At 45.4% G+C, this 27,230-nt stretch overlaps 1 protein-coding gene across 1 annotated transcript; it reads left to right on the forward strand.

Annotated features, from left to right (window-relative positions):
* Window positions 1–786: 786 nt before the first annotated feature.
* Window positions 787–27,210, forward strand: CMTR1 (cap methyltransferase 1). The gene is made up of 24 exons (XM_082756583.1): window positions 787–933; window positions 1,070–1,204; window positions 4,691–4,833; window positions 6,749–6,907; window positions 8,272–8,364; window positions 9,088–9,159; window positions 9,782–9,876; window positions 9,976–10,048; window positions 10,255–10,453; window positions 12,212–12,330; window positions 12,575–12,671; window positions 13,900–14,032; window positions 14,603–14,782; window positions 15,185–15,241; window positions 16,013–16,070; window positions 16,709–16,777; window positions 16,991–17,122; window positions 17,641–17,763; window positions 18,504–18,595; window positions 19,268–19,336; window positions 20,743–20,790; window positions 21,342–21,454; window positions 21,984–22,092; window positions 23,850–27,210. Exons 2-24 carry the CDS (start codon window positions 1,075–1,077, stop codon window positions 23,980–23,982), a joined length of 2,496 nt encoding a protein of 831 aa, XP_082612709.1. The 5' UTR covers window positions 787–933; window positions 1,070–1,074; the 3' UTR covers window positions 23,983–27,210.
* Window positions 27,211–27,230: the final 20 nt, after the last annotated feature.

Here is a 27,230-nt window from a genome sequence, read left to right on the forward strand (position 1 = left end):
CACACCCCCATTTTTATTTTATTTATTTATTTTTAACTAAAGATAGTATTTTCCTTGCTGCTCCTCCTTCTTTCCTCCTAGTCCCTTTTCCAGGAACTTCATATATTCAGGCACACGACTGAAAGCAGCCGGATAACCATGAATTACACTTTCCTAGTAACGTGCAGTATTCTCGTCTGTTGGTGCTCTCCTGTTGGCTTGGTTTTAAGATTAAGCCCTGGGATTTCAAGTTTTGTGAGAAGCACCAGACAACTCAGCAGTGCCTGAAGCCACCAGGACAAGGACTCTGTAGCTGTGTGTTCGGCTTTTATTGTACAAAATGTGGTCTGGAGACTGAGGCGTGGTTACTGAAGGACAAAGTGCCTGGAGGGGGGCAGCTACGGGCTTCCTAGAGGTGAATATTTTCTGGAGAGGCAGCTTGGGCTCATGACTCTTGAAGTGTGTTCATCGCCTGGAGCAGGAGTCAGTCATGACTGAGGAGGGGGAGCGGATGGTGGGGCAAGCACGGGGGAAACTTTTCCCTAGAAAAACGCCAGAAAACTGGCTGACCGCTCGCTGCCACCCTTATCCACCAAATATTCACAAAATACTCAGCGCGTGTACGTGTAAGCTTTGCGTGCAGGCGCATACACGAAGGGCAGGGACACATAAAGGGCCCGTTCCCCTCAGCACCATGGCGAGGGAGGGGCCGTTGCTAAGGGGGGCGGCTTCCGCCGGGCCCCGCGTCACTGCCGTGCGCCGCCGGGGGCGGGGGCGAGCGGGGAAACGAGAAACGAAAGCGGCGGGGCCGGGAGCGGCCGCAGGGGAGCGGGGGCAGGCGGAGGGGGCCGGGGGGCAGCGGCCGGAGCCCCCCCCGGCTGCACGGAGGAGGAGCCGAGGCCTCGCTGCCCGCTGTCCCGCCGGGGCTGGCTGCTCGCCCTTCGGGGTTTGGCGGTGAGGGGCTGTGAGGGAGCCCCGGGGGGGTCGGGGTTTGGGGTGGAGGTGGGTGTGGGGGCGGCTTGTGGGGTGCCTGGTGAGGGGCTGGGGGAGGTCTGAGTGGTGCTGAGCGGCTGTGACCCGCTTCTTGCAGGCGCGATGAAGAGGAGGAGCGAGCCTGGCTTCGGCAGCCCGCAGGCGAAGCAGAAGAAGAAGGTGGAGGACCTGGGGCTGACCCTCAGCTCCACCTCGGACGACGAGGCGCAGCTCAGCAATCACACCACGCAAGGTGGGCGCCCAGCCTGGGTCTAAATCCTCGCCCGTGAGGCATAGAAGGCGGAGGTGGATGGCAGAGAATTGCGTGCCCCAAAGCTGTGCAGTTCTGGTCGTGTGTGGACAGTGTTAGCCTTCTCAGGCTCAGGTGCTACTTCTGGCTTGGAAACTTTCAGCACTAAGGATCTGTACAGTACCAGAACATGATACTGTTTAGGAGAATCTTATTTAAGACTGACTTATTTAATTTAAAGATAAATTTCTTCTCAGAAAGAGCAGCCAGGCATTGGGGCGTGTTGCCCAGAGAGGTGGTGGAGTCACCATCCCTGGAGGTGTTTAAGGAGAGGTTGGACGTGGTGCTTAGGGACGTGGTTTAGCAGGTGATAGTGGTGGTAGGGGGATGGTTGGACCAGATGATCTTGGAGGGCTTTCCCAACCCTAAGGATTGCATGTTGGAGGTGTTTAAGAAGTGTGTGGACAGGGCACTAAGAGACGTGGCTTAGTGATGGGACTCGTTAGGTCAGGTTGATGGTAACACTTGATGATCTTAAAGGTCATTTCCAACTAGATAATTCTATGACAGTGCCTCATTGTATTAAAAAAAAAAAAAAAATCAAACCAAAAACAAACCACACCAACATTACTGCCACATTTTTAGCAGATGGGAGAAATTGAGACATATACAAAGGGTATGTTAGACTGGGGCTCTTGTGTTGTAGCTCTGTCTTCTTTGCTGGTTCAATGTGATTTTTTTGTTGTTGCTGTTGTAAGCTGTGGAAGCTTACAGGTGTTTGGTTTCGGGAAGAAAAACTGCTTTGGAGTTAACTCAATTGCCTGCTTTGTTTGTTTGTTTGTTGGAGTTTGCTTTCTCACTTGGAGTATTCCAAAGATGAAGAGGGTGCCCTACGCAATTGCTATCCCTATTGCAGAGCGCTTTAAACTCTCCTAGGGCAGTGGTAGTTCATGTTGCCTCATACATGTGCCTGCTGCTTCTCAGTCTTGGGATTTCCCTTGGTAATAGCATTAGTGAAAAAGGGCCTGAGCACAGAAAGAAGCCTTCCTCTTGTGAAAACAGAAGGGAATGTGTATGGAAGATGAGTGGTCAGTTTGGGAGTAGGCGTAGTGACAGGGTATGGTGTTTGTATGCCTTGCAAGACCCGAGGTGAATGAGGAGGTAGAGTTGTAGGGTGTCGGAGTTGGGATAGAGGCTATCAGGAATTGACCACAGGACTAGGCTGAAAAATTCAAACCATTTTTTTTTTCTTTTTATTATTTGAGTTTGGTTATGGGTCAAAATAGGCTGTGAAACTTTATGAAACAAGTCAATGCAGTTCAAGGAAGACATTCTGAATAGGTTTAAATGCTTGGCAGTCTGTTACATCCATTGTGGTTTCAGATGGAAAAAAGTAGGTTGGAAGAGAGAAGTGTTTTGAGATATATGTATTTACTGATCATGGCCTAGTGAACGTTAAAAGAAGAGTTGTGAAGGAACTTTCTTGAGACTTTGTAATGGGTATTGTGTTCGAGGCACATCACGAGACCTGGAAAACAAAAAATGATAATAATATAAAACAGCTCAAAAGCAGGCATCAAAGACAATTGAAGCTGTGGACTGGAGAAGCAGAAAGCACTAACTGTTCCTAAAGTAAAATCCTTTTTGATCTAGTTCATCTCTAAGAACTTTGTGAAGGAAAGGGAAATGTAGCTTTTATGACAGATGTTTGGAAAACAAGATGTGCATATAATATTGCAAACGTGCTGTGTCGTAGCTTTCTTTGTCTTGAGCTGGAAGTTTCAAAGGTTGGTACTGTAAGCTCTAGTACAGAAGTTATCTTAAAGGGTGATAGTTCAGCTGCAGGGGTTGAACACACATTGAAACAGTTTTAACCACAGCTGCATATTTCACTTTGGTCTCTCACTTTCTGACCTGTTGTAATGCCCTTTGCTAATTTTCCTGTTGTTTCCTGTTACTCCACTGATGCTCTGTTATCCATAGCAGGAAAATAGAGATCTGTGAGTTGGGAGAGGAATATTGTGTTTTTTTCTTATATCAGAACAAATTTAAGAAGAGTTCAGTCCTTTCTAGGTTATGCCATGCTTTAAACATGTGCAGCTACCTAATTTCTTTTTAAATGATAAACGGGAAAAGATAAATTCTATTAACAGCAATTTTCTGTATTATCTCATGGCAACTTAGGTATATTTCAACCTGTAGTTGTGCAAAGAAGTAAAGGGTGTTTTCTAGCCCTCTGTGAACAAGGGAGGCTTGAGAGGCAGAGATCCAATGAAGAGCGTGGCTATACTTGTGGCTTGCTGCTCCAGTAGTCTTTATGGCCTGCCCCACTGCTGGTGCCAGACAAATTTCAGGAAGGAAATGTGTGCCGTTGCTTCATCCTTGTAGTGATCACACCACAGGAAAAGGGGAAGAACTCCCTGGGTTGTAGGGCCTCCCTTCCCTACTCACCTGGTGTGGGGCAGTCTGAGACAGCTGTGTCACACCTACCATCTGATTCCTGCCCAGATCCAGCTACGCTCAGAGGAAACAGCTTTGGGCATCTCAAGCAAAGCACTATGTAGCTCATCCAGACCTAGCTTCTTAGGCCAAATAATTCCAGGGTAGAGCTGGGCGTGGGCAGAGCCCAAAGTTTGGTGCTCACGGAGGCTCAGCTGCATCAGTTTTAGGTGGCTTTCAGGTGACAAAAATTGGGTGCGTGCTGTGTGTGGTGTTCCACTTCTGTCTTGATTGGGTCATTGACTTCTTTAACTTCTTTGAACCTTGGTTATTTATTTATTTTTTTTTTAAATTAGATTGACATTCTTTTGCATGGATTTGTATGCATTGGTAAACTTCTCTAGAGGTGAAAAATGGCCTTTTTTGGTAGTGAACTCAGGGCTTTTGCTGCTGAGGTGGGTGATGGAGTCAACCGTGGTTTCTTGTGGCATGCTGAAAAGGATGCAGCTCTGTCTTTCTGCATTATTGGCCATTTTGTAGATGTCTGTGTACTTGATTTTTGTTCAAGTCAGGGTTGCATGTGCATCTGTAATTAGGTAGGGAAATGAGGAGAATCTAACACTGTGTTATCAAGGTGTCAGAAACTGCTGTTTACCCTCAGGAGGGAAGCTCTGGACTGTCTAGGATTATTGTAAAGCTCAGGCACAGCACAATGTACTGTTGTGGTCATGCCATGGCCTGCTGTGCTGCTGGCATGGGGTTTGCCAGGCCCTTTGGGGTGTGTGGAATCCATCATCTGAGAGAGGTGGTGTGCAATCCTGAGACAAAAGGGTTGATAACCAAGTGTTGGTTCCGTGTGGTATTCTATGTTGCACCTGAGTGCTTCCTGTAACATGTTTGAGATTCTGAAGTGTGCTGTCAGACTCTGTGTTTGTTGAGAGGATTTAATGAGTCACACTGCGTATAGCTCTTGATGTGATTACTTGATGTCTTGCTTTTCCTCCTTTTTATTTTTTTGATATTCATTTCTCTTGCTTTTCTTGTTTTCAGAGTCTTCCAGTAGCAGCAGTGGGTCTGAGAGTGAGAGCGACGAAAAAAGACCAGTCTTCAGCAATGAGTTCAAACAAGACTCTCTTGTGGAGGGTACTTCATCCCGCTACTCAATGTACAACAGTGTCTCTCAAAAGCTCATGGTAGGTCAAAAGAGGTTTGGTCCAAACTATCGAGGTCTGATGAGAGCACACTGAGGAGACCAGTCCATTCTGAGATTTTCACTGTGATTCTGATCATCATTATAGTGAGGTTCTCTGTTTGATCCAGCTAATAAGCAGCTGGGGGAGGCTGAGAGAGATTTGTAGATGGGGATTTGGCTTTTTTTTTTTTTTTTTTTTTTAAAAAAAAAAAAAAAAAAAAAAGAAAGGGGGGGGGGAATTCATGTTCCAGGCCTTGGAGCAGCGAGGTGAATGTGAAGAGAAAGACTTCTGGTTCAGGCAGTTTGCTGAGCTAGAAAAAGAGAGTCCTGCCTTGTGTTATTTTGCAATTATGTATGGTTGAGTTAACAGATGTAACAGATGCCCTGTAAGAAAGGCCTTTACAAAGTGTAGGATTGACATTAATTCCTTTTGGTCTTGGCAGCTGGCTGGGCAGCCCTTGCAGAATTATTACCGTAATTGTTAAGGTATTTCTTTCAAGCAGTGCTGCTCTGGTTTATGTAGGGCCAGAAGTTTCTTGGAAACACATGGAGTTGTGAATTACAGTAACTGTGACAGCTGGACTTTGAAGATGATCATCAACCCCTTCGTTACATAGTGTTAGCATGGGGAAGAAAGAATTTCTAGGAAGTTTTAAGAAAATTGTAGACTCTTTTTGTCATGGTAGTCCCAAATTTGGCAAGTTTTTTCTGGGTCTAAAGGCAATAGTAGGTTGTAGAGAAGTTTCCCAGGGTCTGTGCTGTTACAGATGTTTCCTGATGCAAAATTCATCACTGTGGTATTGTGAGCATCATAATCCTGAGAGCATTGCTATTCTTGACAAGAGAAACAAAAATGTTATCGCCAGGGGCAGCAGGAAAGATGAGGCAGAGTTATGTATGACTTGAAATGTGACAGGAGGTCCAGGACTTGAAGGAGGACTGAACTCAGGTCTCCCTTTATGCTGTGCTGCTCTCAGAGGAGCGGGGCTCAGCAGTCTTTCCATGCTGGTTAGGTAAGTAAAAGGAAAATAGTTCTTCATTACTAGATGTTCAGAACTGATGTACAGCAGGCTCAGTGGCTGTCACGTTGGATGTACATATTTCAAGGACTGCCTTTCCAGATAGCAAAGGCAATGGGTAAACTCCATGTACCTCTGTATAAAAACTGACTGATACTGTGTTGCTTCTCATACAGGTTGATAACAAGCAGTGTCTTTGTTGCTTTTCACAGGAGGGAGCATATGGATGATTTATTCATCCAAGCGAAAGTTCTGAAGTCTGTCATTTACTTATTGTTCTGTGGATAAATATTGGAGGGAGTAAAATTGGCTACGTTCATGCTTTTTTTTTTTTTTTTTTTTTGGTTCTCTTACTGCTAAAAATAATAAATAGAAAAGCTGTTAAGGTAGCAATTAATGAACGTCATCCCTTCAGTTCAAAAAAAAGGAGTGTGTTTCAGGAGCAGTGTGTCTTGCATCCCTCCTCTGGGTGTTAGGTGAATTTTAACTAATGCTTGCAATGTGTGTGACTGCATATTCACAACAAATAATATCACCACAACATGATGTTTTTCCCTCATGCCAGCATCTTTTGATATATGAATTTAAAAACCCACTGAACGCAGTGGTGGATGTGTCCTGGCTTCTTGCTACTTCTCCTTTGGAGCAGTCTGTTCCTGAATTTTTCTAAGTTCTCTTTTCAAACATCATTATTTAGATCCATTTTTTTTTTTTACCTTTCTGCCTCAGTGGAGTGAACTCCGTATTAAGTCTTGAAAGCCACAACTGGGATTAAAGTTCTCAGTGGCTCCAAGTCACCTCAGTGTGATGGCTCTTTTCTGGGCTAGTCTTTATTCCCAGTAGCTACATAAACTCAAATCCACTTGCCTCAGTGTGCTCCCTTTGTTTTCTTTATAGGCCAAGATGGGCTTTCGGGAAGGAGAAGGTCTGGGAAAATACGGCCAAGGCAGAAAGGATATTGTTGAGGCCTCCAATCAGAAGGGAAGGAGGGGCTTTGGGCTGACCCTCAAAGGATTTGATGGGGAGCTGAATATTGATTGGCAGGATGAGCCAGAGGTAAGTATTTACTGTTTTGAATCCTTTTTCCATTGCTGTGTTCAGGATTTGCCCTCTGGGAACGTTTTTTGAGTGCTGATATAACTGCTACTGTCAAGTGGTAGACCCAGGCCCAACTTTGTCCCCTGACAAAGCATGTCAAAACTTGTTTTATGTCACATTTATTAATGGTGTGGCACCAAATCTTTCAGGTGGAGTGTTGCTGTGATCTGTGTGATTTGTTTCTGAGCTTGTAGTAGAGAATGTGATGGGAAGCTGCTATCAAGCTGTTGTGAATTTACCCTTTTTATTTTGTATGTCATTGTTTTTCATACCTGCGTAGGTGTTTTTTTTGTAAGCATTTTTCTGGGTGTGTTCAGCAGTGCTATCTAAAATGCTGTGATGTGTTATTCCTGTCTCTTGACAAGCTCCTCAACAGGGAAGAAAATTTGAAAGTAGAAGTTTGTGTTGTCAAGAAATTAAAGCCCAGTTCTGGTGTTATTTGATACAAAACAGCTGCTGTATCCTTGTTTTCAAGAGAAAAAGAAATAAATAACACACAAACAACAAACGGAACACTGAATCCTAGGGAGCTGGTCAAGCGGAGGCTGAGCCAGAAGGTCACAGTCATTGTTAGTGAAGGGCCGCAGTGCTATTGATGTGCTTTATTGTACTTGGTTCTCCTTTCCTGGAGTAGTTTTCAGCAACTGGAAATAATAGCAGGGGTTATTCCTCCAGAGCCAGGAATCTGAAATCTGTTCTGTAGGCTTATTGGCTTAGGGCTCGTTCTTCACCCTGTTTCTGCATCTCACAGCAATTGTTACCTATGCTTTGCTCTTGTGGATGATACTGCTATAACAAATGTAAGAAGGTGAGTAGATCTCAGCAGCCTCTCTTTGTAAAAGAGTGGCATCACTCTGGTCCTTACTGCCATAACAATTTCTTCCCAACATCATAAGGAAATGTTTAAATCCTGAACTACGTCATGGAATGAGGGAGTCGTTCAGAAGGAACTGTGTGAATGGATGTGTAAAACACCATCAGGAAGTTTTTTTTTTTTTTTTTTTTTTTTTTTTTTTTTGTCAACTGTCTCCTTTGCAACATTTCTAAAATGCACCTTGAGAGTACTAGGCTTTGGCTTTATTGGTTATTTATCAGATGAGAGAATAGTACTGCTTTTTTGTTGTTGTTGTGTGTTTTTTTTTTTTTTTTATTAAATCTGATGTAATGAAATGTATTTAGGCAAGGAGGAAAAACTATATGGCCCTAAAGTCATGGCATAACCCCCTATGGTAGAATTTGTAGGCAAACCTTTTGGAAGCAACTGGTAGTTACATTTTACTAGGAAAATCTTACTTGACTCTTCCCATGTTTTGTTTTTGCAGCCCAGTGCCTACGAGGAGGTGGACTGGTGCCTTGAGTGTACCACGGAAATCCCCGATGCCCAGGAGCTGAAGGAGTGGATGACTGTGGGGAAGGTAGTTTTTTAGATCCCAGTACTTACCAGCCTAAGAAGACATGGGAATGCTCAGCCTGAACCAATTGCCTTGTCAAAAAGTTGTAGAAAATCTAGGCTGGAGGAAGCCTCTGGAGACTGTTCCTGCAGCTCTCTGCTTCGAGCACATCCAGCTAGATCAGGTTTCTCAGGGCCTTGTCGGGTTGAGTTCTGAATATTTCCAAGTACAAAAAATCTCACAACCGGTTTGAACACCTGCTTCAGTGTTTCCTAACCCAATTAGCAAAATTATCCATATAGCTAATGGGCATTTATTGCATTGCAGTTTGTGTCCATTGTTTCTTGTCCTATCACTGTGCATCTCTGAGAAGAGCTGAGGTTCACTTTCTCTATTCCCTATTTCTCTATTTGGGTAGATGTAGATAGGAGTAGGATCTTGCCTTTGCTGTCTCCATTCTGAGCAAGCGTTTCTTTCAGTCTGTTATACGTCAGATACTTTTGCACCCTTGTCATCTTGGTGGCCTATTTGCTGGGCTTGCTCCAGTATGGCAGTATCCGCCTTGTCCTGGGGAGTGCTAAGCTGGATAAAGTATTGGTGTGTGGTCTGAAGATGCAGAATAGGAGAGAATTGTTCCTCTAGCTGCACTCCTGCTGATTCCATCTAGAATGTGGCTGACTGACTTCCTCCTTCACAAGTTCGTGTTGCCATATTTGCTAACTGTTGTGCGTTCTCATCCTGCTCCAGAGGAAGATGGTGATTGAAGATGAAACAGAATTCTGTAGCGAAGAGCTTTTACGTAATGTCCTGCGGTGCAAGGTGAGTGCTGCTCCTTAGAGAAGAGTGGAAGTCTGGGGGGGAAGCAAATAAAATAAATAATTGAAAGGGTTGAGTAAATGACCAGTGATTGGCAGGAGCTCAGAACAACTTCTATCACCTCTGTGCCACTGGTGTGACCTAGAATCCTGGTTGCTACTGCCTGTTTGTCAATCTGTTTTGTACCTCAGCCTTCAAAGGGATGAACAAAATCAGTGGTGTTCCTTTCTGGGTTAGTCCAACTGAAAGGCTGTAGGCTTGAAAGAGCTAAGGGCCCAAACTCCCTTTCTTTTCTTGTGTTACATGTTTCTTCCTAGATTTGATCATGCCCTTATGAATTGCAGTGTGTGTGTGTGTATCTGTGAGAGAAATACCTTCAGCTGTGACTGCTTTTGAGGTGGCTAACCATGTTATCAGGCTCTGGTGCTATCAGTACAGAATTCTTTGGTGTCACTAAATTTGATTAACAGGTGGGGTGGCTTAGAAGAAGAGTGCTTATTACGTGACAGAAGAAAATTCATAGAGCACTCTAAGGAGTGAGAAGCTTGAGGACGGGAAATGCTTATGCTTACCTATCTCTTGAGCCTATGCCAAGTCCAGGTTGGTTTTGTTTCTGTTTGTGCAGAGCGTGTTTGACGAGCTGGATGGAGAAGAAATGCGTAGAGCCCGAACAAGATCCAACCCCTATGAGATGATCCGTGGAGTTTTCTTTCTGAACAGGTCTGTAGAAGGTTATGCAGCCTCTTTCCCATGAATGCCCACTTTCAGCCATGGGAGCCCAGGTTGAAACTTAATAGGTCCCTATTGATGTGTTCACAGAGCTGCAATGAAGATGGCAAACATGGACCATGTCTTTGACTACATGTTTACAAACCCGAAGGACTTCCATGGGGTGAGGGCCTCTCTTTAACTTTCAGACAGCTGTGCTTTCTCAGAGTGGAGCAGGTGGAGGGAAAGGAGAATCCTTAGGATACTGGCTGGGAAAACAGATGCTTGAAAGACATTTCTCTGGCTGAATAGTGCAGTTGATGGTGTGTGTGGTTTAACTGAGGGGAGCTGTTACTGGGTGAGTAGAATTTCCTCAGTTTCCTTTTGCAGAGGCCCTTGATAAAGGAGCGAGATGCAGAGCTGCTCTACTTTGCTGATGTGTGTGCTGGTCCTGGGGGCTTCTCCGAGTACGTCTTGTGGAGGCGGAAGTGGCACGCGAAAGGATTTGGCATGACCTTGAAAGGACCAAATGATTTTAAGCTGGAGGACTTCTATTCTGCTTCCAGTGAGCTCTTTGAACCTTACTATGGTATGTAGTGCCCGCATGAATGTTACCTGATGTTTTTGCTTGTGCTCCAGCTTCTGCATCAGGAGCGCAGCTGGCATTTGTACCAGCGTGGGGATCTTAGAGGCGCCTGTTTCTAGAGAACCACTTTGCAAAGTAGAAGGGGGCTGTCATCTGAGAACGGGGTTGAGATCGGTGAGCTTGCATATCAAGTCATGTTTCTGCACTTATTTCCATTCTGCCAAGAAGATGTGTGTCCTGTTGGAATCCTTTGTACTTGAGCTTATCTGAAAAGTGCAGAGTGCTTTAAGGTGGCTTGACAATAGTTCCTCCCGCTTGACTGATGTAATTCTGAAACACGCTATCTGTGTAGGCTCACGGAGTAGGAAGGGGAGATACAAGGACTGACGGTCTTCCTGCTGCTTATTTCAGGCCGTGTAAAGGAAACTCAAGTGTGACTGTCCTGTAGAGATGGTAGCCAGTTTGATTTTCCACTGGCATGTTTTTCTTTATCCTGCCACCACTGTGACTCTTGGTGTCTGCCACTTTTGACACCTAACCACGAACTCTTAGAGAATGTCTAGTGCTTCAGGATTAGATGTGTTAAAGAGAACGTTCGTGGCAAGGGCAGCAGGGCAGACAAATGCCTTGTTCTAATGCCTGCAGCATTTGTATCTTCATAACTCACTAGTGCTTTTATGGAGAGAAGGAGATACCTGGAGAAATGAATAACCCAATGACTTTGACGCATTTTCTTGATTCCCTTTCTGTCTGTTGCCCTGTAAAATCTAGGGAGATGTATACAACTCTCTTCCAGTGACGGGAAGGAAGCAGATTGCTGTGATATTTGTGCTTTGAAGAATAGTAACAAATCCTAGTGTCACTTTGCTTACTGACAGGGTGATTGACGAGGAATTTGGTTATCAAAGTGCTATCGTGCATCCTGATCTCTGCTGTTTTCTAGTGTTGCAGTTGTTCAGTTAATAGAAGCTGTAGTTTTAGAGGATTTATAGGGACTAATGCCAACTAGAAGTTCAGGCTTCTCTGAAGTCAGAGTTGGTAACCTCTAGAACACAGCTTAGATGAGCTTTCTAAAACAGTAGCCTGGGGAACAATGAGGCTCTCTTTAAAGAGCCTTATGGGAAAATTACAGGCCTTCATGCAAACAAATAGGAATTTCTTTTTTCCTTCTCTTTATAAACCTGTTTGCATGTGAACAATTTTTGGGGCTGTTTTTCTTAACTTCAAATTACGTTGTGTTTGGAAGTAGGTGGTTATGTTTCTTTAGAATTATACTAATTGTTCGTAGAAGGCTTCCAAAGCACCATGTGAATAATTTTGCCTTTGCTGTAAAAAAAACAAACAAAAACATGTTACTAACAGGTGAGCTGTGCAATGGGATTGAATCTTACGTTTTTAGTGGTTTCAGCTATTTGTCATTTCTATTTGGGTGAGAATATTACGTTGTAATGCAGTCAGTTCCTGACTCAGAGGAGGGCAGCGAGTGATTTGTCATTTGTTGTGGCTAATATACAAGTCATCTTTGGAGCGTGGTTATTGTACAGCTTTGTTTAGCCATGACCACAGAAGCTAAATAGTTTTTCTAAATTAACAACCATCTTTGGTGGTGAGCTAGGGAATATATTAATGCTTAGTCACTTATTGAGGTCTGTGCAGTTTCTGACTAAATGTTAATTGCATCCAATAGATCATCTGTTTGTACTGATCTTTTGTACTGATCTTTGCAAGCATGTTAGTAATAGTCTCTTCCTTTCCCCTCAGGAGAAGGAGGGATTGATGGAGACGGAGACATTACTCGCCCAGAGAACATTACTGCTTTTCGGAATTTTGTTTTGGACAATACTGATCACAAGGGAGTGCATTTCTTAATGGCTGATGGGGTTGGTCCCTTTCTTTTTCTTCTTGTACTAATGACCAAAACTGGTACCTGGTACCTCAGTCTGCATATGATATTTGATGTGTCTGCACTTAAAACATGAAATTCATTAGGGCTGTCATTCAAATTCCTGGTGGCAGTGTTTTGTATTGTTTAAAAAGTCATGATTTCATGATTTAACTGTACAGAATTGTTTGCTTGAGCAACAGACTTGTGGAGATGCTAATCACATGCTATATGCTTTGCAGGGCTTCTCTGTGGAGGGTCAGGAGAATCTGCAAGAAATCCTAAGCAAACAGCTGATGCTTTGTCAGTTTCTTACAGCACTGTCCATCGTCCGGACAGGTACGTTCTGTCTGTTAATCATATTCCACCTTCTGGCAGGTGTGGGTGACATTGCAGAAAGATGCTGTAGACTTTTATTAACATGGCATGAAGTCTGCTCTGCTGCACAGGGTTGAGTGTATCTGCATTCATTCCAAGATGGTTGTCACAAAGCTAAGAGAACTGGGGCAGAAAACTTAGGCTATCTATGTCTGTTTTTCTTTTTATTACGAGCAGGAGGTAAAATGCATTAGTTTAAATCTCTTACAATATGCTATGTAGCTGTCTTGGGCTAAGGTCACAGTGTGGTAACAGGGTAGTATATCTGAGCTTTATATCAGCTGGCCCAGCTGCTTTCTGATCATTCTAGCAGGCTGGCTGGAACAGAGTGGTACTAATCCAGTTCATCCTTCCCTCTAGTTTGTGGCTTTTCTCCTTTAAATCTGCCATCTCTGATCAAAACCAGCTGATGCCTCATGGTGTTCTAGCTGTAACCCGTTACTGCCAAGTGATGGACATTACAGCTGTATCTGGTTTTGATGGTTCCTCTCTTCTGCAGAATTTAATTAGCATTTGGCATGGACACGCAAGAGCAGAAGATAGGAATGCTTATCCTGTTGTCATTTATCTTGTGTCCTGGGTTCAGAAGTACTTGAGGCAATGATCTGCTTAGCAGGAGTCTTGAACATGATATGGTGTAAGGAGTAACCTTCTTTAAGTCTTCCCTCTCTAAGTAGACATAATTCTGCCAGACGGACTGCTTCTTGTTTAGGGTAGTTGGAAAAGTTGTTCAAAGGCAAAGCGTGGCGTATATGCTTTTCTTTCTAGATGACAAGCTATTCTGTTCAGGTAACATCAATTAGTGTATTCTTCCAGCCTGAAACTTCTTGTTGTGCATAATGGAGCTGCTCTTCTGTTGAGGCTTTTGCGTAGCATGCTGCAGTGCCATAGGGGCATAGTTTGGGCCTGGGAAGGGAGGCTAGGGAGTGGGTAGAAGGTTTGCTGTTGAGAAAGCACAAATACTGATTTGATCCTGGTCAGAAAACTGCTTCTTTCCTTTGCTGTAGAGATGTGGAGAAGATGGTTCATGGAGCCACATTGGCCTACTCCTTGGAAAGTGTTGTAGATACTGTTCAATTGTACAAAACCACTTACTGTTTCTGCAGAAGAGAAGATTATTGAGGTGCCTGGTATCTCCTTGTTTCTTTATAATCTGCTGGTGTCACTGTGCTTCCTCTCTCTGCTCCAGGAGGACATTTTGTCTGCAAAACCTTTGACCTGTTTACTCCATTCAGTGTGGGGCTTGTTTATCTGCTGTATTGCTGCTTTGAGCGAGTCTGCATCTTTAAACCTGTGACAAGCCGGCCTGCTAACTCGGAGAGGTGAGATTCTTCAGCATGAGGGATTACTACAGAAAGCCCATCCTCAAAATTCAGCGGTAGATGAATTTAGGCAAATGGAATCTCTGTGACCTCACTCAGTTGGCAACTGCTTTGGAGGAGAAAATGTTTTAGATGCCTAGCGAATTGTGATGTTTGACAAGGTAAAGAAGGTGTTTGCCAAAGTACACTTGCTTTTCACTGCCTCTACTGAATTCCTTCCGGTGAGAGAAGCAGTGGAACTGAGTATGTAACGCTGTTTTGCATGAATCAACTGAGGTTCCAGTGAAGCCAGAGCATATTATGTGTGTTATTGTACCTGTCAAGTTTAGCAGAATTGATTTACTACTTTAGGGAGATCTGCAGCATTTTTGAACAAGGTTGTATTTCCCAATCTTTTCTGGCAAGTGGAAACTGACACATCATGACTTTGTGATAAGTGAGATTTCACCTTCTTGGGGCTGTCTGGGGGAAAGAATCCCTGGGATTTGGGATACTGTCCTGACAACGGGAGCATGGCAGGAAAGCTGGCTGTGTGGAAAGGACAACCCAAATGATTTCTCTGCTCTGCAGGTATGTGATATGCAAAGGATTGAAGCTAGGGACTGAGGACGTGCGGGACTACCTCTTCATGGTGAACATCAGACTCAACCAGCTGCGCAACTCCGATGTGGATGTGAATCTCGTTGTCCCGCTGAGCGTGATCAAAGGGGACCAGGATTTCTATGATTACATTGTGCAGTCCAATGAAAAGTGAGTGCCTGTGGGCAAGGAGGGCTGCTGGCTGTAGGCAGGTCAGCCAAAATAGCTTTCAGTTGCAGGCTACTCATGGGGAGGCTTGTTGATGCTGCTGCACTGCTCTGCTTTTGCTCCAAGAGGCTTAGCAGAGCAGAGGGGCCCTATGCAGAGAGGGGTTATTACTGTTAGTGACTGTTTGGCTGCTGTGTACCGTCCTACTGTGTAGACTGGAAAGGAAGGATAGTGCCTAATTCTTGCTGGTGGACTTCTTGTCACTTTGATTCATGCTGACACTGATCCAATGATTCTCTTTGAGGATCAGTCAGGCTTCTGCCTGTTGTCCCAGTAATCTTCCATGTAGTTTGATCTTGGTGTAGACAAACTTGCTCCCTGACTGAAATTTTCCATCTCTTTTAGCCACTGCAAAGTTCAGATAAAGGCGCTGGCTAAAATTCGTGCCTTTGTTCAAGACACGTGAGTATATTCCTCTGGCTTTCAGTACAGGTTGAACTAACCTACCATAACTCAATTGCATTGCCCTTCTTTAATGCGTTCTTAATTTGAGCTGCTACTTTCCTTGGCCTTTAGAACCAGGGAAATTAATAGTGCTTTTAGGTAGCTCAGTTTGTCTCTGCCCTGAGTTGCTTGCAGAAAAGTGTGGGTAGCTGCAGGAGTCCTGAAGGCTGATGGTCTGTCACCCTTATTGAGAAGGCTACCATGCACTGCGTGCCATCTGATTAGCACACATGGGCCTGCTTCTTAGCAGGGGTGTGGACGTACCATCCTGGCTGGTGTGTTCAATTCTACAGCAGCTGGCTAAGATGGGCATGGTTCTTAATTTTTCAGGGGTGAATCAGAGCATCTAAGTTAAGTACCTAGAGTAAACTAAAGCATGGGATGTGAATTTCTCATGTAAAAAGAAACCCTAAAGCTATTGCCATGTATAGCTGTTTCCCTGACGTGACTTTTCTGTGACTGTTCATTCAGAGATCACACAATAGAAAGCTGAGTGAGCCTGAGAGCCAGAAATTGTCGAAGAATGAATCCTAACATTAACACTGTTTTTTTTTTTATGTGGGGAGGGAAGCAGGATCCTCTTATGAGTGTAGCCTGGTGAGGAGCGCTGTCTGTTTGTCATTCCCAAGCCTGACAATGAAAGATGCAAATGTGATGGGGCTGGGATAGCTAATGCTATGAGAGCAAGGAGGTTTCACCATTTTAATAGTCTGCTTCTTTGCTCTTGAGGACGCTGATCGAGCCACGGCAGGCTGAAATCCGAAAGGAGTGTCTCCAGCTATGGGGGGTAAGTAAGCTGCAAAGCAGGGAGATGGTAAAGGTGATGAAATCCTTGCTGTGATGAAATAAGGATGGAGCCAGAGTACAAATAAGCTTTCTAACCAGAGGCTTAATATGTTGTCCTGGGGGAAGGTCAGAGATGATTTGAAGCTTTTCATGTAAGCAAATAGGATGATGCTTGTAGGTTATGTGTGTGGCTTAACTGAGCAGGCATCTGATTCCTCTGCTTTGCTGCAGTTGACAATGTTTGATGGCATACAGAGTGAACTCAGCACCTAGTGGTTTTCATGCAGCAGAGCTCTCCAAAGGGTCTTGTTTTATGAGTCTGCGCTTTCTCTTTCCTGAGTCTTTGACTGTAGTGAGGTCATATATGGCAATGTTTCATTGAAACGTGGATGGAATCAAAGATTTAGCCTGAAACTTTCTGAAGCTGCCTTAGAGTTTCCTATGAGACACAGTATACCTACATTAAATTTGAAATACATGTGAGACCTTTTCTTTGCTAGATGAGCTCTCCAGCAACTGAGGTCCCAAGAGCAGGAGTTTCAGGGGGCAAGATGTTCTGTCATGTATTGAAACCAGAAAGGTTCATGTAGACATGCAAAAGAATAACGTTTATTATCAATTGTTTGGATTTTCCTTCAGATTCCTGATCAGGCCCGTGTTGCTCCCTCATCTTCAGATCCCAAGTCCAAGTTCTTTGAGTTGATCCAGGTAAGATGTCACACAGAAGCTGCTTCTGCTTCTTCTGAGTTCTTTTGTATAAATAGGTCTTTTCTCTGCAGGAATTAAGAGAGTAAGAAGTCCTGGATTATTCTTTTATGGAGAAATTGCATTTATCTATCTATTGATAGGTAAATGCAATAAAAAAAAAATAAAATCTGTTGTTGTGTGTCTAACTTGCCTTTTCCATACATTACTCTTTAGGGCACGGACATTGATACCTTCAGTTACAAACCCACTCCTCTGAATTCCAGTACACTGGAAAAAATCCGCCAAGTGTTGGATTACCGGTGTATGGTGGCTGGAAGTGAGCAGAAGTTCCTCTTGGGGCTAGGGGTAAGTCCTGAGAACAGTCAGACTTCACATCTGGGAGTTCTGCTGGTTCATTTCAGTGTTGCTATTTTGCCTTGCAGGTTCATCCCATTCTTTCCTGTCCTCAAATGCCAGGAAGGATTCTTATCGGCAGTCCTGAATGCTGCTAGTTATTTTATGGTTCTTTCTGCTGACTTCACTACTTTTCACTGTAATTAACCCTGTTTTTGTAATTCCAGCCAACACAGAGACCCATACTCTTGCTAGTGTCTCTAATTACTTTCACTGTCCTTTTAAAGGTATCCTATTTCTGGTTCATTATATAGGTATGAAAAGTTAATGACCGGTGAGAAACGGCGTTTTTGTTCTTTTGCTGTAGAGATATCAAGGTTCTTCCTTAAAATTTCCTACAAAGAAACTGCTTGTGATGGCCTAGTACAAAAAGATTCTTTGAGGAATGCTCTGGAGCTGGTCAGAGGTCTCTCTTCCACCCCTACCCTCGTGAGGCCGTAGGTGAATCTGACTCTGCCTTCTCTACACAGAAATCACAGATCTACACATGGGATGGTCGCCAGTCAGACCGATGGACAAAACTGGATTTGAAAACTGAGCTGCCACGAGATACCCTTCTCTCTGTGGAGATTGTTCACGAGCTGAAAGGAGAGGTAGGAAGCTATTTGTTCTCCTATCAAGTGGCTGCAGATATAATGAGCAGTTTCACTTATTCTCTGTAAGATCCTGCAGAATAAATGTTCCATTTGTGCCAGGCGTGAGGCTTTTTTTTTGCGTTTGATCTTTAGAGAAACTATTTTAGATTAAGTTCCTTCTTTCTGTCCAGTGCTAGAGATGAGCTTTTAACATTGTTTTGAAACCCCTTTGGACCTGACGTGCTGTTGGCCTACATGCAGCCGCAGGTGACATTGCCACCGAGACTTAATCTGTTCTGTGGCTCTTTGGGTACATAACTGTGCAGTAGTGATCACAGGCCTTGGAAAAAGATCCTTGAGGTATATTCACAACGTAAGGTGTTGCTGCCTGGGGGTGTGGTTGTCCTCCGGCACCTCAAATGAAGATGCTGTAGTACGCTGGGCTCTGTGCTGTGCTACCTGATGAGGCACTATTGTGCCAGAGAGCTGGTGATGGTAGCTGTGGTCCTGCTTTCTCTCCCTCCCTTGAGACAGCTGTGTAGGTGAGATATGCCGGTTCTTGGAGGCTGGCGTGTTACTGTATGATGGGCTGCAGGGAATTGGCACGCTTCTAATATCTGGAAAGGTGCTCTCTTGCTGGAAGAGAATGATGCATTGCCAAAAAAAAAAAAAAAAAAAAAAGGAAAGAAAAGCTACAAAATGAAGCTGAAATAGCAACAGACAGTCCGAGCAGTAAGTTTACGTATTACTTTCTGCAGGGGAAAGCGCAGCGAAAAATCAGCGCTATCCACATCCTTGATGTCTTGGTGCTGAATGGCAATGATGTCCGAAACCAGCATTTCAACCAGAGGTACGTAGGCTCTAGAGAAGTTTCTTTCTTGTATGTCAGTGTGACTGAGAAACGTTCACACTAATGGCAGAATGCTGAGCACGGGGAGACAAGTGCATTCAGCTGAATTGCTAAATGCACCCAGGTGCATTCAGCTGAAACACTGTTGTTGTGATGAACTGTGACTGAACCACCTCGAAGTGAAGTGGGTATAGTCTTCTCTGCCTGTACTGTCTCTGTGTGTGAGGGCAGGTCTAGCTCCATTCTTAGTCTGGAGTGAGCCAGGCACAGCATGGATAAACTGAGCACCCTGGGAATATGCATGAGCATTGCTGATAAGTGGCTCAGGGAGAAGGAAAGACCCCCTGTTTCCTTCCTCAGGGGCATGATGTCTCTCCTAGTCTTGCTTGCCTACTTAGGCATCAGTGTGTTCAGCAACACACGGGCTTGTAGAGGAGGCTATGGAGACCCATTCCGCACGGATATGGGTCAGTATCCATAGTAGTCAGTATCACTTGGCACTGAATTGTGAGGGTGTGGTGAAAAACTGTTTCTCAAGTGCCCATTTGGCAAGCAGTGGAGGCAATCTGCAAGTACTGAAGTGTCTAGTTGGTTATTCAGCTGAAACTGTTACCTTCCTGGTGCACCAGAGATCCTGCTCAATTGCAGGATTCTCTTTCTGTTTTTGTTCAGGATTCAACTGGCGGAGAAGTTTGTCAAAGCTGTTTCCAAACCTAGCCGGCCAGATATGAACCCGATCCGGTGAGTGACTCCTCTTTCCCTCAGCCTTGCAGGCTTTGGTTTTGCTGTGTTTGAGGATGAAGGACTTAAACTTGAAGCTGACATTCATAGTTGGGTCTCACTGGAAAGAGGCTGTAAGTCCTTTCAATATCCGGGGTGAGGCTGATAGTAGAGAATTTGTGCCCTCCTTTCACACATCAGACATTCATGCTTTCATCATAGGTGGACTGGCCAGCGCTGGTCTCAGATGTGTGCTGATGTCTACCGCACGGCTAGCTTATTGCAGTCTTTTATGTTCTTGTCTGCCCTGAAGGGTCAGCAGAGGTACAGAGAAGCTGACTGTTAGATAAATGCAATGTTGATCAGTGTCTGCAATCTCCAGATGGTTAGCCTGAGGAGGAGGTTTTCGTTACAATGTCAAGAAAGTTTCTAACAAAGCTTTGGTTGCCTCCTGACTTTCGATTTCATTAATTTTGCTATAGCAGATCACGAGAGCGTTGTTGTGCTGGGTATCAGGTACATATTGTGGACAAAACAGCTTCTGTCTCAGAAGGCTTTCAGTCTAGCTAGAAGTGCCATGATATTGCAAGAGAGGCTGGAGTACAGGAAAGAGGATGTTCTGCTTGATGATAGATGAATGGGAACTCAAGACAGTCACAGTTTCTGGAGGAGCCCGAAGCATTGGCAAGAGCTGAAGATGAAGCAAGAAGAAGGGCCGTAGAAATGGGTCGTAGAAGGGTTCTTTGCTCTCATGAAAAAGTGTTCAAACTGTGCTGTTTGAAGCCTGATGATTATAGCAGCATGTGTGAAACAGGTGGTTGGGATGTCTGATCAGAGGCAATGCTTTTGAAACTTTCTGATTTGTCTGCATCTCAGAACAAAAAAATAAAACACAAAAGCAGCTTGATATAACAGGACGATGATTCCAAATCATCTTTACTGATTAAAAAAACAAAACTGTTTTTACCTCAAGGTAGCTAGCAAGTTTTTGGTGTCCCTCAGGATAACAGTGAAGATCTTTCAGTTTATTTTTACTGCAAGGCCAGCACGCTGAAGCCAGAACCTGCCTGGGCCTGACCTTGGAGAATTTACCTCATGGGAAAACAACAGCACCCGACTTTCACAATTCTTCCTCTTCTGTATACTGAGCCTGGGGTAAAAATGTACAGCTTCCTTAGCAGTGAGGACACTTGTATGTTGCTTACAGCAACCCATCTGTGAGAAAGCAGATGTCACATTTTTTCAAGCCAGGAGAAATAAAGCATAAGATTGAGGAGAAAGGTGAACCTTAGTTGTGCTTAGCCACCTCATGCTGTACAGAATGAACTGTTGTTGATTCTTACAGCTGGGACAGAAAAAGAGGACAGTTCAATCTTTTTTATTTTTTTAATCACATTTTTGTCTTGTTTCTTCTTTCCCCCCCCCAGAGTGAAAGAAGTGTACAGATTGGAAGAGATGGAGAAAATTTTTGTGAGGTAAGTGGCTGGCTGAAATGAGATGTTTCAGTGCCTATGGAGACTGTCAGCCACCAATGCATGACAGCAGAGGAATGGGAGGGATGTGCCGATCTGTGCTTGAGGAGTCCTGGAGAAAGATCTTGTAAAGCTCTTAAATCATGCTGCTGAGCTCGAATGCCACAGACTTGGCCTGTGTGCTTGGCCAGAGGTAGGAGCAGCAACTGCGCTTGAGTATTTGTGCAGAACTGTCAGTGGCTTGAAAGATTTAAGAGTTCATACCTGAAATGGGAACCCCATTTGGATTCAGTGTGGTAGATCACAGATCCTTCATTCCAACACTAGATTTGCTACCTGATCTAGACGGCTCTGGCAGTTTTTTCTAGCCATGCAGGGGAAGCAAGAGATGGGATTTTCCAGGGATGTGGTGATTTCTCCTGTCATATTTTGACTATGGTGCTCTGGAAGGGGTGTGCGGATGTCATATTGTGTGCAAGAGGGCAAAGAAGGAAGAAACTTCTGTGTTTAGCTGTGTTTAGCAATCTGTATCACTGTCTTCTCTCAACATTCAGGTTAGAGATGAAAGTCATCAAGAGCTCAGGGGGAATACCCCGGCTGTCCTACACAGGCAGGGATGACCGGCACTTTGTACCCACAGGACTCTACATCGTACGGACTGTGAATGGTAGGAAGGGAGAGTCCCTTGCTCTTCATTTTTTTTTTCTCTGTGCCTTCAAGTAAAAAAGTAATTGACTAGGCTCTGTGTAACTCTGTAAAAAGTGAATGGCAGTATTCCAATGGCTAGAGATTCACTGTTGTAGTGAGCATAGGTTGGGAAAAGGTTCAGGGTGTTTCTGTAATAGTTTATTCAGCTGCAGCTTGATCTGTTGTGTGGGTAAATCAGTTTATTTACAGGACTGCTTTTTTTTTTTTTTTTAGATTATAATTGTTTACCAATAAGATATTTTCCAGAGTAGTAGCACATGGAAATACCCTGTTTAGACTGTCAATTTTTAAATGCAGGGAGAATGGAATTTTCTCAGTGAATGCAAAAGTTTGGGAGGCAGGTGGTCTTGAGGGAGGAAAGGGAAAAGCAGTGAGAGAAGAATCACTGTTATAGATTCCTTGTCCCTGCTTGCACTATGTATGCATTTATACCATGCTTTTATCCTCGTTCCATTTTTGATCTAATCCCTGTAATGCTTTTCTGCAAGATCCCTGGACAATGGCATACAGCAAAAACTCCAAGAGGAAATTCTTCTTCAACAAGATGACCAAGCAAGCAACATACGACCTCCCTTCTGAATCCATCGCACCCTTTCAGTGAGTACTAGCCGTGGCAATCACCAGAGCTGAGGCTGTGGAAAGGTGTAGCTGCATCTGGATGTTTGGAAGGGACTTCAGGTGTGCTTTGCTGTTTTTTGCAGTTGTTTGCACTGCAAGCACAGCTCGGCCACCAGCAGGGTGTGCTGCATAAACTGATACCTCACAGATTTAGGAAACTGCTGATCCAGAGTTGTTGCTTTTGCTGTTGATTGCTATGAGTAACACAAATATTCTCACATCCACAGCACAGTGTGAGTGAGTGAGTGAACCTCGCTGCACGCAGGGAGTCCTGCAACTGCAGTTTGTTACATCTCTGAACGCTCAGATCCTTCGTTGGAAGTTGCTAATTTAAAAGTCAGTCCCAGTTAGTTTAGCCCAAACTCTGGTGTAAGTTTTAGGTAGCCAGAGATTGTTTAATGGGAGAGTAAGAGAAAAGTGGTATCCCCTTGGGAAAGGACTGTCATTGGACTGTCATTAAGACTGGGGGTGCTGAATGCCACCTGTATCCATTGGGTACTAGGCCAAGGCAGCCTTTAAGTACAGCAGATTCTGTGTCTGTGTGGTACATCAGGGCTTGTGGATGGAGGTGTTCTGCACTCTTTGCCCTCTGGTGGTCTCGAGATACCCTCCACTACCAAGGACTGCCTCTGAGTGAGAGCTTGACATGAAAAAGTGCTCCTGATTCTCTTACTTTGAATCTCCTTACCTACTTTTCACTTGCACTCATAATCTTTAAGCTTCCTTTAACCAGCTAAATAGGAGAAGGGGCTTAAAACTGTGAAAGCAGAGGCACCTGGTGTTTTTTTTTTTCCCCTCCAGGCCTCAAGATGGGGTTAGTTCTGCCTGAGTACTCAGAAATAGGCCAGTATGAACCTTTATGAAAGGCTGAGGACTTAGAGCTCTTGTGTAGGGCTCCGGAAGGGAAGTGTTGTGTTGTGGTTAGTAAGCACTAATGTGTCTGTAATTAGCCATTGACGTGCTCCTGTCGCTGTGCTAGTACTGCTTTGTTAGAACAGGAGCACTAAATAAGCTATGAATATTGTGTCAGTACTTGTTCAAAACCAAAGGCTGCTGTGTCGGCAGTAATTAGTAGCTCTGTTTTCATTATGGCTGGGACTGCGCTGATGCAGGGAGGGAGGACTGCTTGATGGATGGAGTGAGAGATGGCGTTGTAGGACCGGAACTCTCAGCAGCTGAGTAGAGCTTGGTTATTTCACACAGGGGGAAGGAAGGGATGATCATAGCTGCTTTTGTACAGCACGAAGTGCTGCTCATTTGCAAAGCTCTATAGGACAGCTATTACTGATTCTAGTAGGTTCTCAGTGAGTGATTAGACTACTTGCTTCTGCTGGCAGACTTTTTCTAAATTCTTCATTAAGGCCTTTCCATTGCCTGCAATGACAGTTTCATCCTCTGAAAAACTTGTGGAGGGAAGGGAGGGAGGTTTTCCCTAATGATCTGCCTCCTTCCAGCAAATACCGAGCTGAGTCTTGAGTGAAGTTAAAATTAATAAGTTTGCTTCCAAGGAAATCTCTTAGGCTAGGAAGTTCCTGTACATTATGGGCTATAAAGCTTGTAAGATGAGTGAATGGATGTACTGGTCTTTCTCTAAGGCACCCCTTAGATAGAGTACCTCTGTGCAGCTCCCAGCACAAGAGCAGCTGTGTCTGTAGTGCTCTTTGTGGCTGACATGGTGGCAGGGTTTTCCTTCCCTTCTTCTTGCATACTAATCTTGCTCTCTTCTCTGTCCACAGCGTCTGCCATTACAGCCGCCTCTTCTGGGAGTGGGGGGAAGGTGTCAAAGTGCACGACTCTCAGAAAAGGCAAGATCCAGAGAAGCTGTCAAAGGAGGATGTCCTGTCTTTCATCCAAGCACACTACCCCTAACCCCCTGCCCTCTCGAGGGGCACCGGGTGGGGCTGAGCCCAGCTTGGATTCTTCAGGGACTGACAAGACTGGGGAGACTCCACAGCTATCCTGGGCCTCTCCAGAGCCGATTCCCTGGAGGAGATGTAACCAGGAGGTGCTACGCAGAAGGCTCAGGACAAGGCTCTCCCTTGGCAGTGTATATAGGAGCGTGACCCAGGCAGCGTGCCTGCTGCTGGAGCACCTATGGTGCCTCCTGGAGTCGAGGCTTAACGCCCTTTTGTCCTGACCTGCTGCGTGCATGAGGCCAAGGGGCTGGCAGCTTTCTTTGCTCCTGTGCAAAAAATATTCAGCGAGGTTTGTGGAGCTCTGTGCGTGTCAGGGCTCTCCAGGCTTGTGCTTCCCTGGCAGTGGGAAAAGGAGCAGAGGAAGGTGGCAGGGCTGGGCTGAAGCAGCCCTGCCTTGTTCCTGGCAGCTGTCCAGCTCCTTGGCCTCGTGAGGGGCCTTCGCTACCCCGTGGAGGGTGGTAATTCCTGGGGGGATGCTAGCTTTGGGGTGCAAGGACATATTCTCGTTGGTATCTCTGACATTTCTGCTGTCGAGGCACTTGGCCAGCCATCGGCAATCCCGATGTGGTGGTGTCCCACTGGGCAGGAGCCAGCGCGGGTGATGACTGGACTTCCTGGCACCAACGCGATGTTGTGGTGCCACGGGTTTCTCAGACCTCTACAAGTTGCTGTGAAAAGGATTCCCCCCCCTTTCCAGGTCAGTGACTGATCCCGAGGCAGCAGCCTGGGGTTAACTTGTGAGCGTCTGCCTCACGGTACTTCTGAGCCCAAGGTGCTTTGGGTCTCGGTACTCAGCGATGTGACCCAAAGCTTCAGGAAGGAGAGCGGACGTGGGAGGGAAGACGAAGGAAGCTTGCAATGCTGGGGGTCTTTAGAGGAAATGATGGGAGCATAGGACTTCGTTCGGAGACCCAGGGCTTCGGCGAAGAGAGATCTGGACTTTGACCACGTTGGTTAATAGGAAGAAATCTGTCCCCTGACCGTTCCCCTGGAAAGGACACCAGAATTCCGTTCTGGAGTGGGCTTTGACACCCTCCAAGTCTCACGTGGCCCTGGCGCTACACCTGGGGTGAAGGCACAGAGCTGTGACGCTCTCAGCATGAAATTTGTGTTGTCAGCAGACCTCTCAATGTGTTTTTATGCTGGGCTCAAAGTTGTCTTCTGTTGCATGATTTACCTTCAGTTCTGGCTTCCATCGGGCTTTTGCCAGGTCTTCCATGTAGATCAGAAGGTAACTCGCAGCTGACTGCTTTTAGCTAAGCAGTTCCCCCCCTTTTTTGTTTGCTTTTGGACACAGATGGGCAGTAGGGAGGAAACTGATTTATGGGTTGTCTGAACTGTGCCTTAAAGAAAGCTGTAGTTCTTCTTGGGACTACAGCAGTTGCTTAGATTCTTATTTTTCCCCCAAAAATTGTATGTAGGATTTGACAAAGCTTTATGTAGACATGCAAGTTCTCATCTGCAGGTTTATTGGTGCATGGGTGCCCTGCACCCCTCCCGAAGAGGCCGTCACAAGGGCGGCACGCTGTGGAAGTCCCACTTTCACCCACCCTACAAGGTCCAGCGTCACGTATAGGTTTTGTCCTCCTTCTCAGCATGCAGTGAACGTCACCCTACAAGCAGGCCATGCTCTCTGAGCTTGGAGCACTTCCGTGTCATCACAAGCACGTCATTTCCACGTGCCCATGTTTTATTTCTCTGCAGTTTGGTGTAAACGAACGGAACAGCTCCAGCTCCTTGCACCAGACAAATTTGGGTGCAGGCTTGGTCTCTGGAGAACCCCACCCCTGGGTTAGGGGAGCAGCACAGGAGCTGGGCTGTTGCTCTGGGGAAACTGGAGGCAAAGGTAGGGCGTGGATGGGTTATGGATAGATGGCTCTGAATGCTGTGCAGGGCAGTGATTCCATATTTTGTCAAGCTCCAGCCTAAAATGATGTGGGTAAAAGGTTCTTCCATGTGGTTGTCGTTAACCCTCAGACACAGGTCTACTGAACAGTTGAGGGGCTGCACGTTGTCACGGGGTCCTGTGGATGACATGCAGCTGCCCTCTGTTCTCAAGCAGAGGCAAAATATAAAGGAGAGGAAGGGTAGGCTTCCCCCTGTGAAGAACGAGAGCTCTGTCACCGGCAGTTTGCTCTGGCAAAGGCACTTCCACGAGGGACAAGGAACTTTCCCTGGGGGCTAGAAAAAAAAACAAAACAAAACACACCTCCAACTGTGTGGTTTGCAGACCTGTGCGCAGTTGGCTTTTTAAATCAGTAATTTGAGGTCTGGTGTTTCTGTAGACAGCCTTGAGGCTGTTCTGACGCCAGCAAAGTGTGCTGCTCCCTCTGCTGAGTGTTCTGTACTCCACTCAGGGCTCTGCTCTCCCCTGGGGGCTGGCGGGCAGAAGGGTGACTAGGAAGTGTGCCGCGGAGCTTGGCGGCCTCAGAGGGTGCAAAGGAAATCTCAACAGCTCCCGGCTGGCTTTTATGAACAGCTACTTCCTCTTTGCCCTGTTGCCTCCAGTTCCTCCCGGTTTTAATTTGCTTTTATTTTTATTTTTTGATGCACTGAACCATGATTCTGAGTCCCCCTTCAAGAAGGCAGGCGTGAGGCGCAGTGCTGCTTGCTGCCTGGTGAATTTGGAGGGATTACATTGGGAAGGGGGGTGAGGAAGGTCTTGCTGAAGGGAATGTTGATGTACATTAATTGCACAATGTATTGTTATTAGGCTGTGTATCATTTTGTGTTGATTTCTCTGCTTTTGTTGGTCTCTTACCAATACAGCCCCTTTAGTTCACAGCAGTGCTTATTTACTTTGTTTCCCACAAAATCTGGGCCAGCAGTTTGCGTTCGCGTGGAGACAGAAGCGCCTTGCACAGTTCAAACTCTGAAGGCAGTCCTCTTCTCCTAAAGGCCTTCCTGACAAGCGCTTCCTCAGGGCTTCTCCACCTCTCCCCGGACTGGGATGAGAGGAAAATCCATCTCCAGCACTCCTTCCTTGCTGCTGTGCTTGGCTGCTTTTCCCCTGAAAGGAAGCAAAGGCTTGCAACCAAATACTCAGGCAGCTTCCAGGCCACAGCAGTGCAGTAATCTAAAGCTCAGACCTTGCCAACCAGACACATCTGAGTGCCTAACCCCATCCAGCCTCACCGTGATGGAGAGGGTGCCAGCAGGGAGATGGGAGACAGCGGGATCCCAAAACAGGGGAAGGAAGGA

This window comes from Aythya marila (assembly GCF_965140915.1).
Source record: "Aythya marila genome assembly, chromosome: 3".
NCBI lineage: Eukaryota > Metazoa > Chordata > Aves > Anseriformes > Anatidae > Aythya > Aythya marila.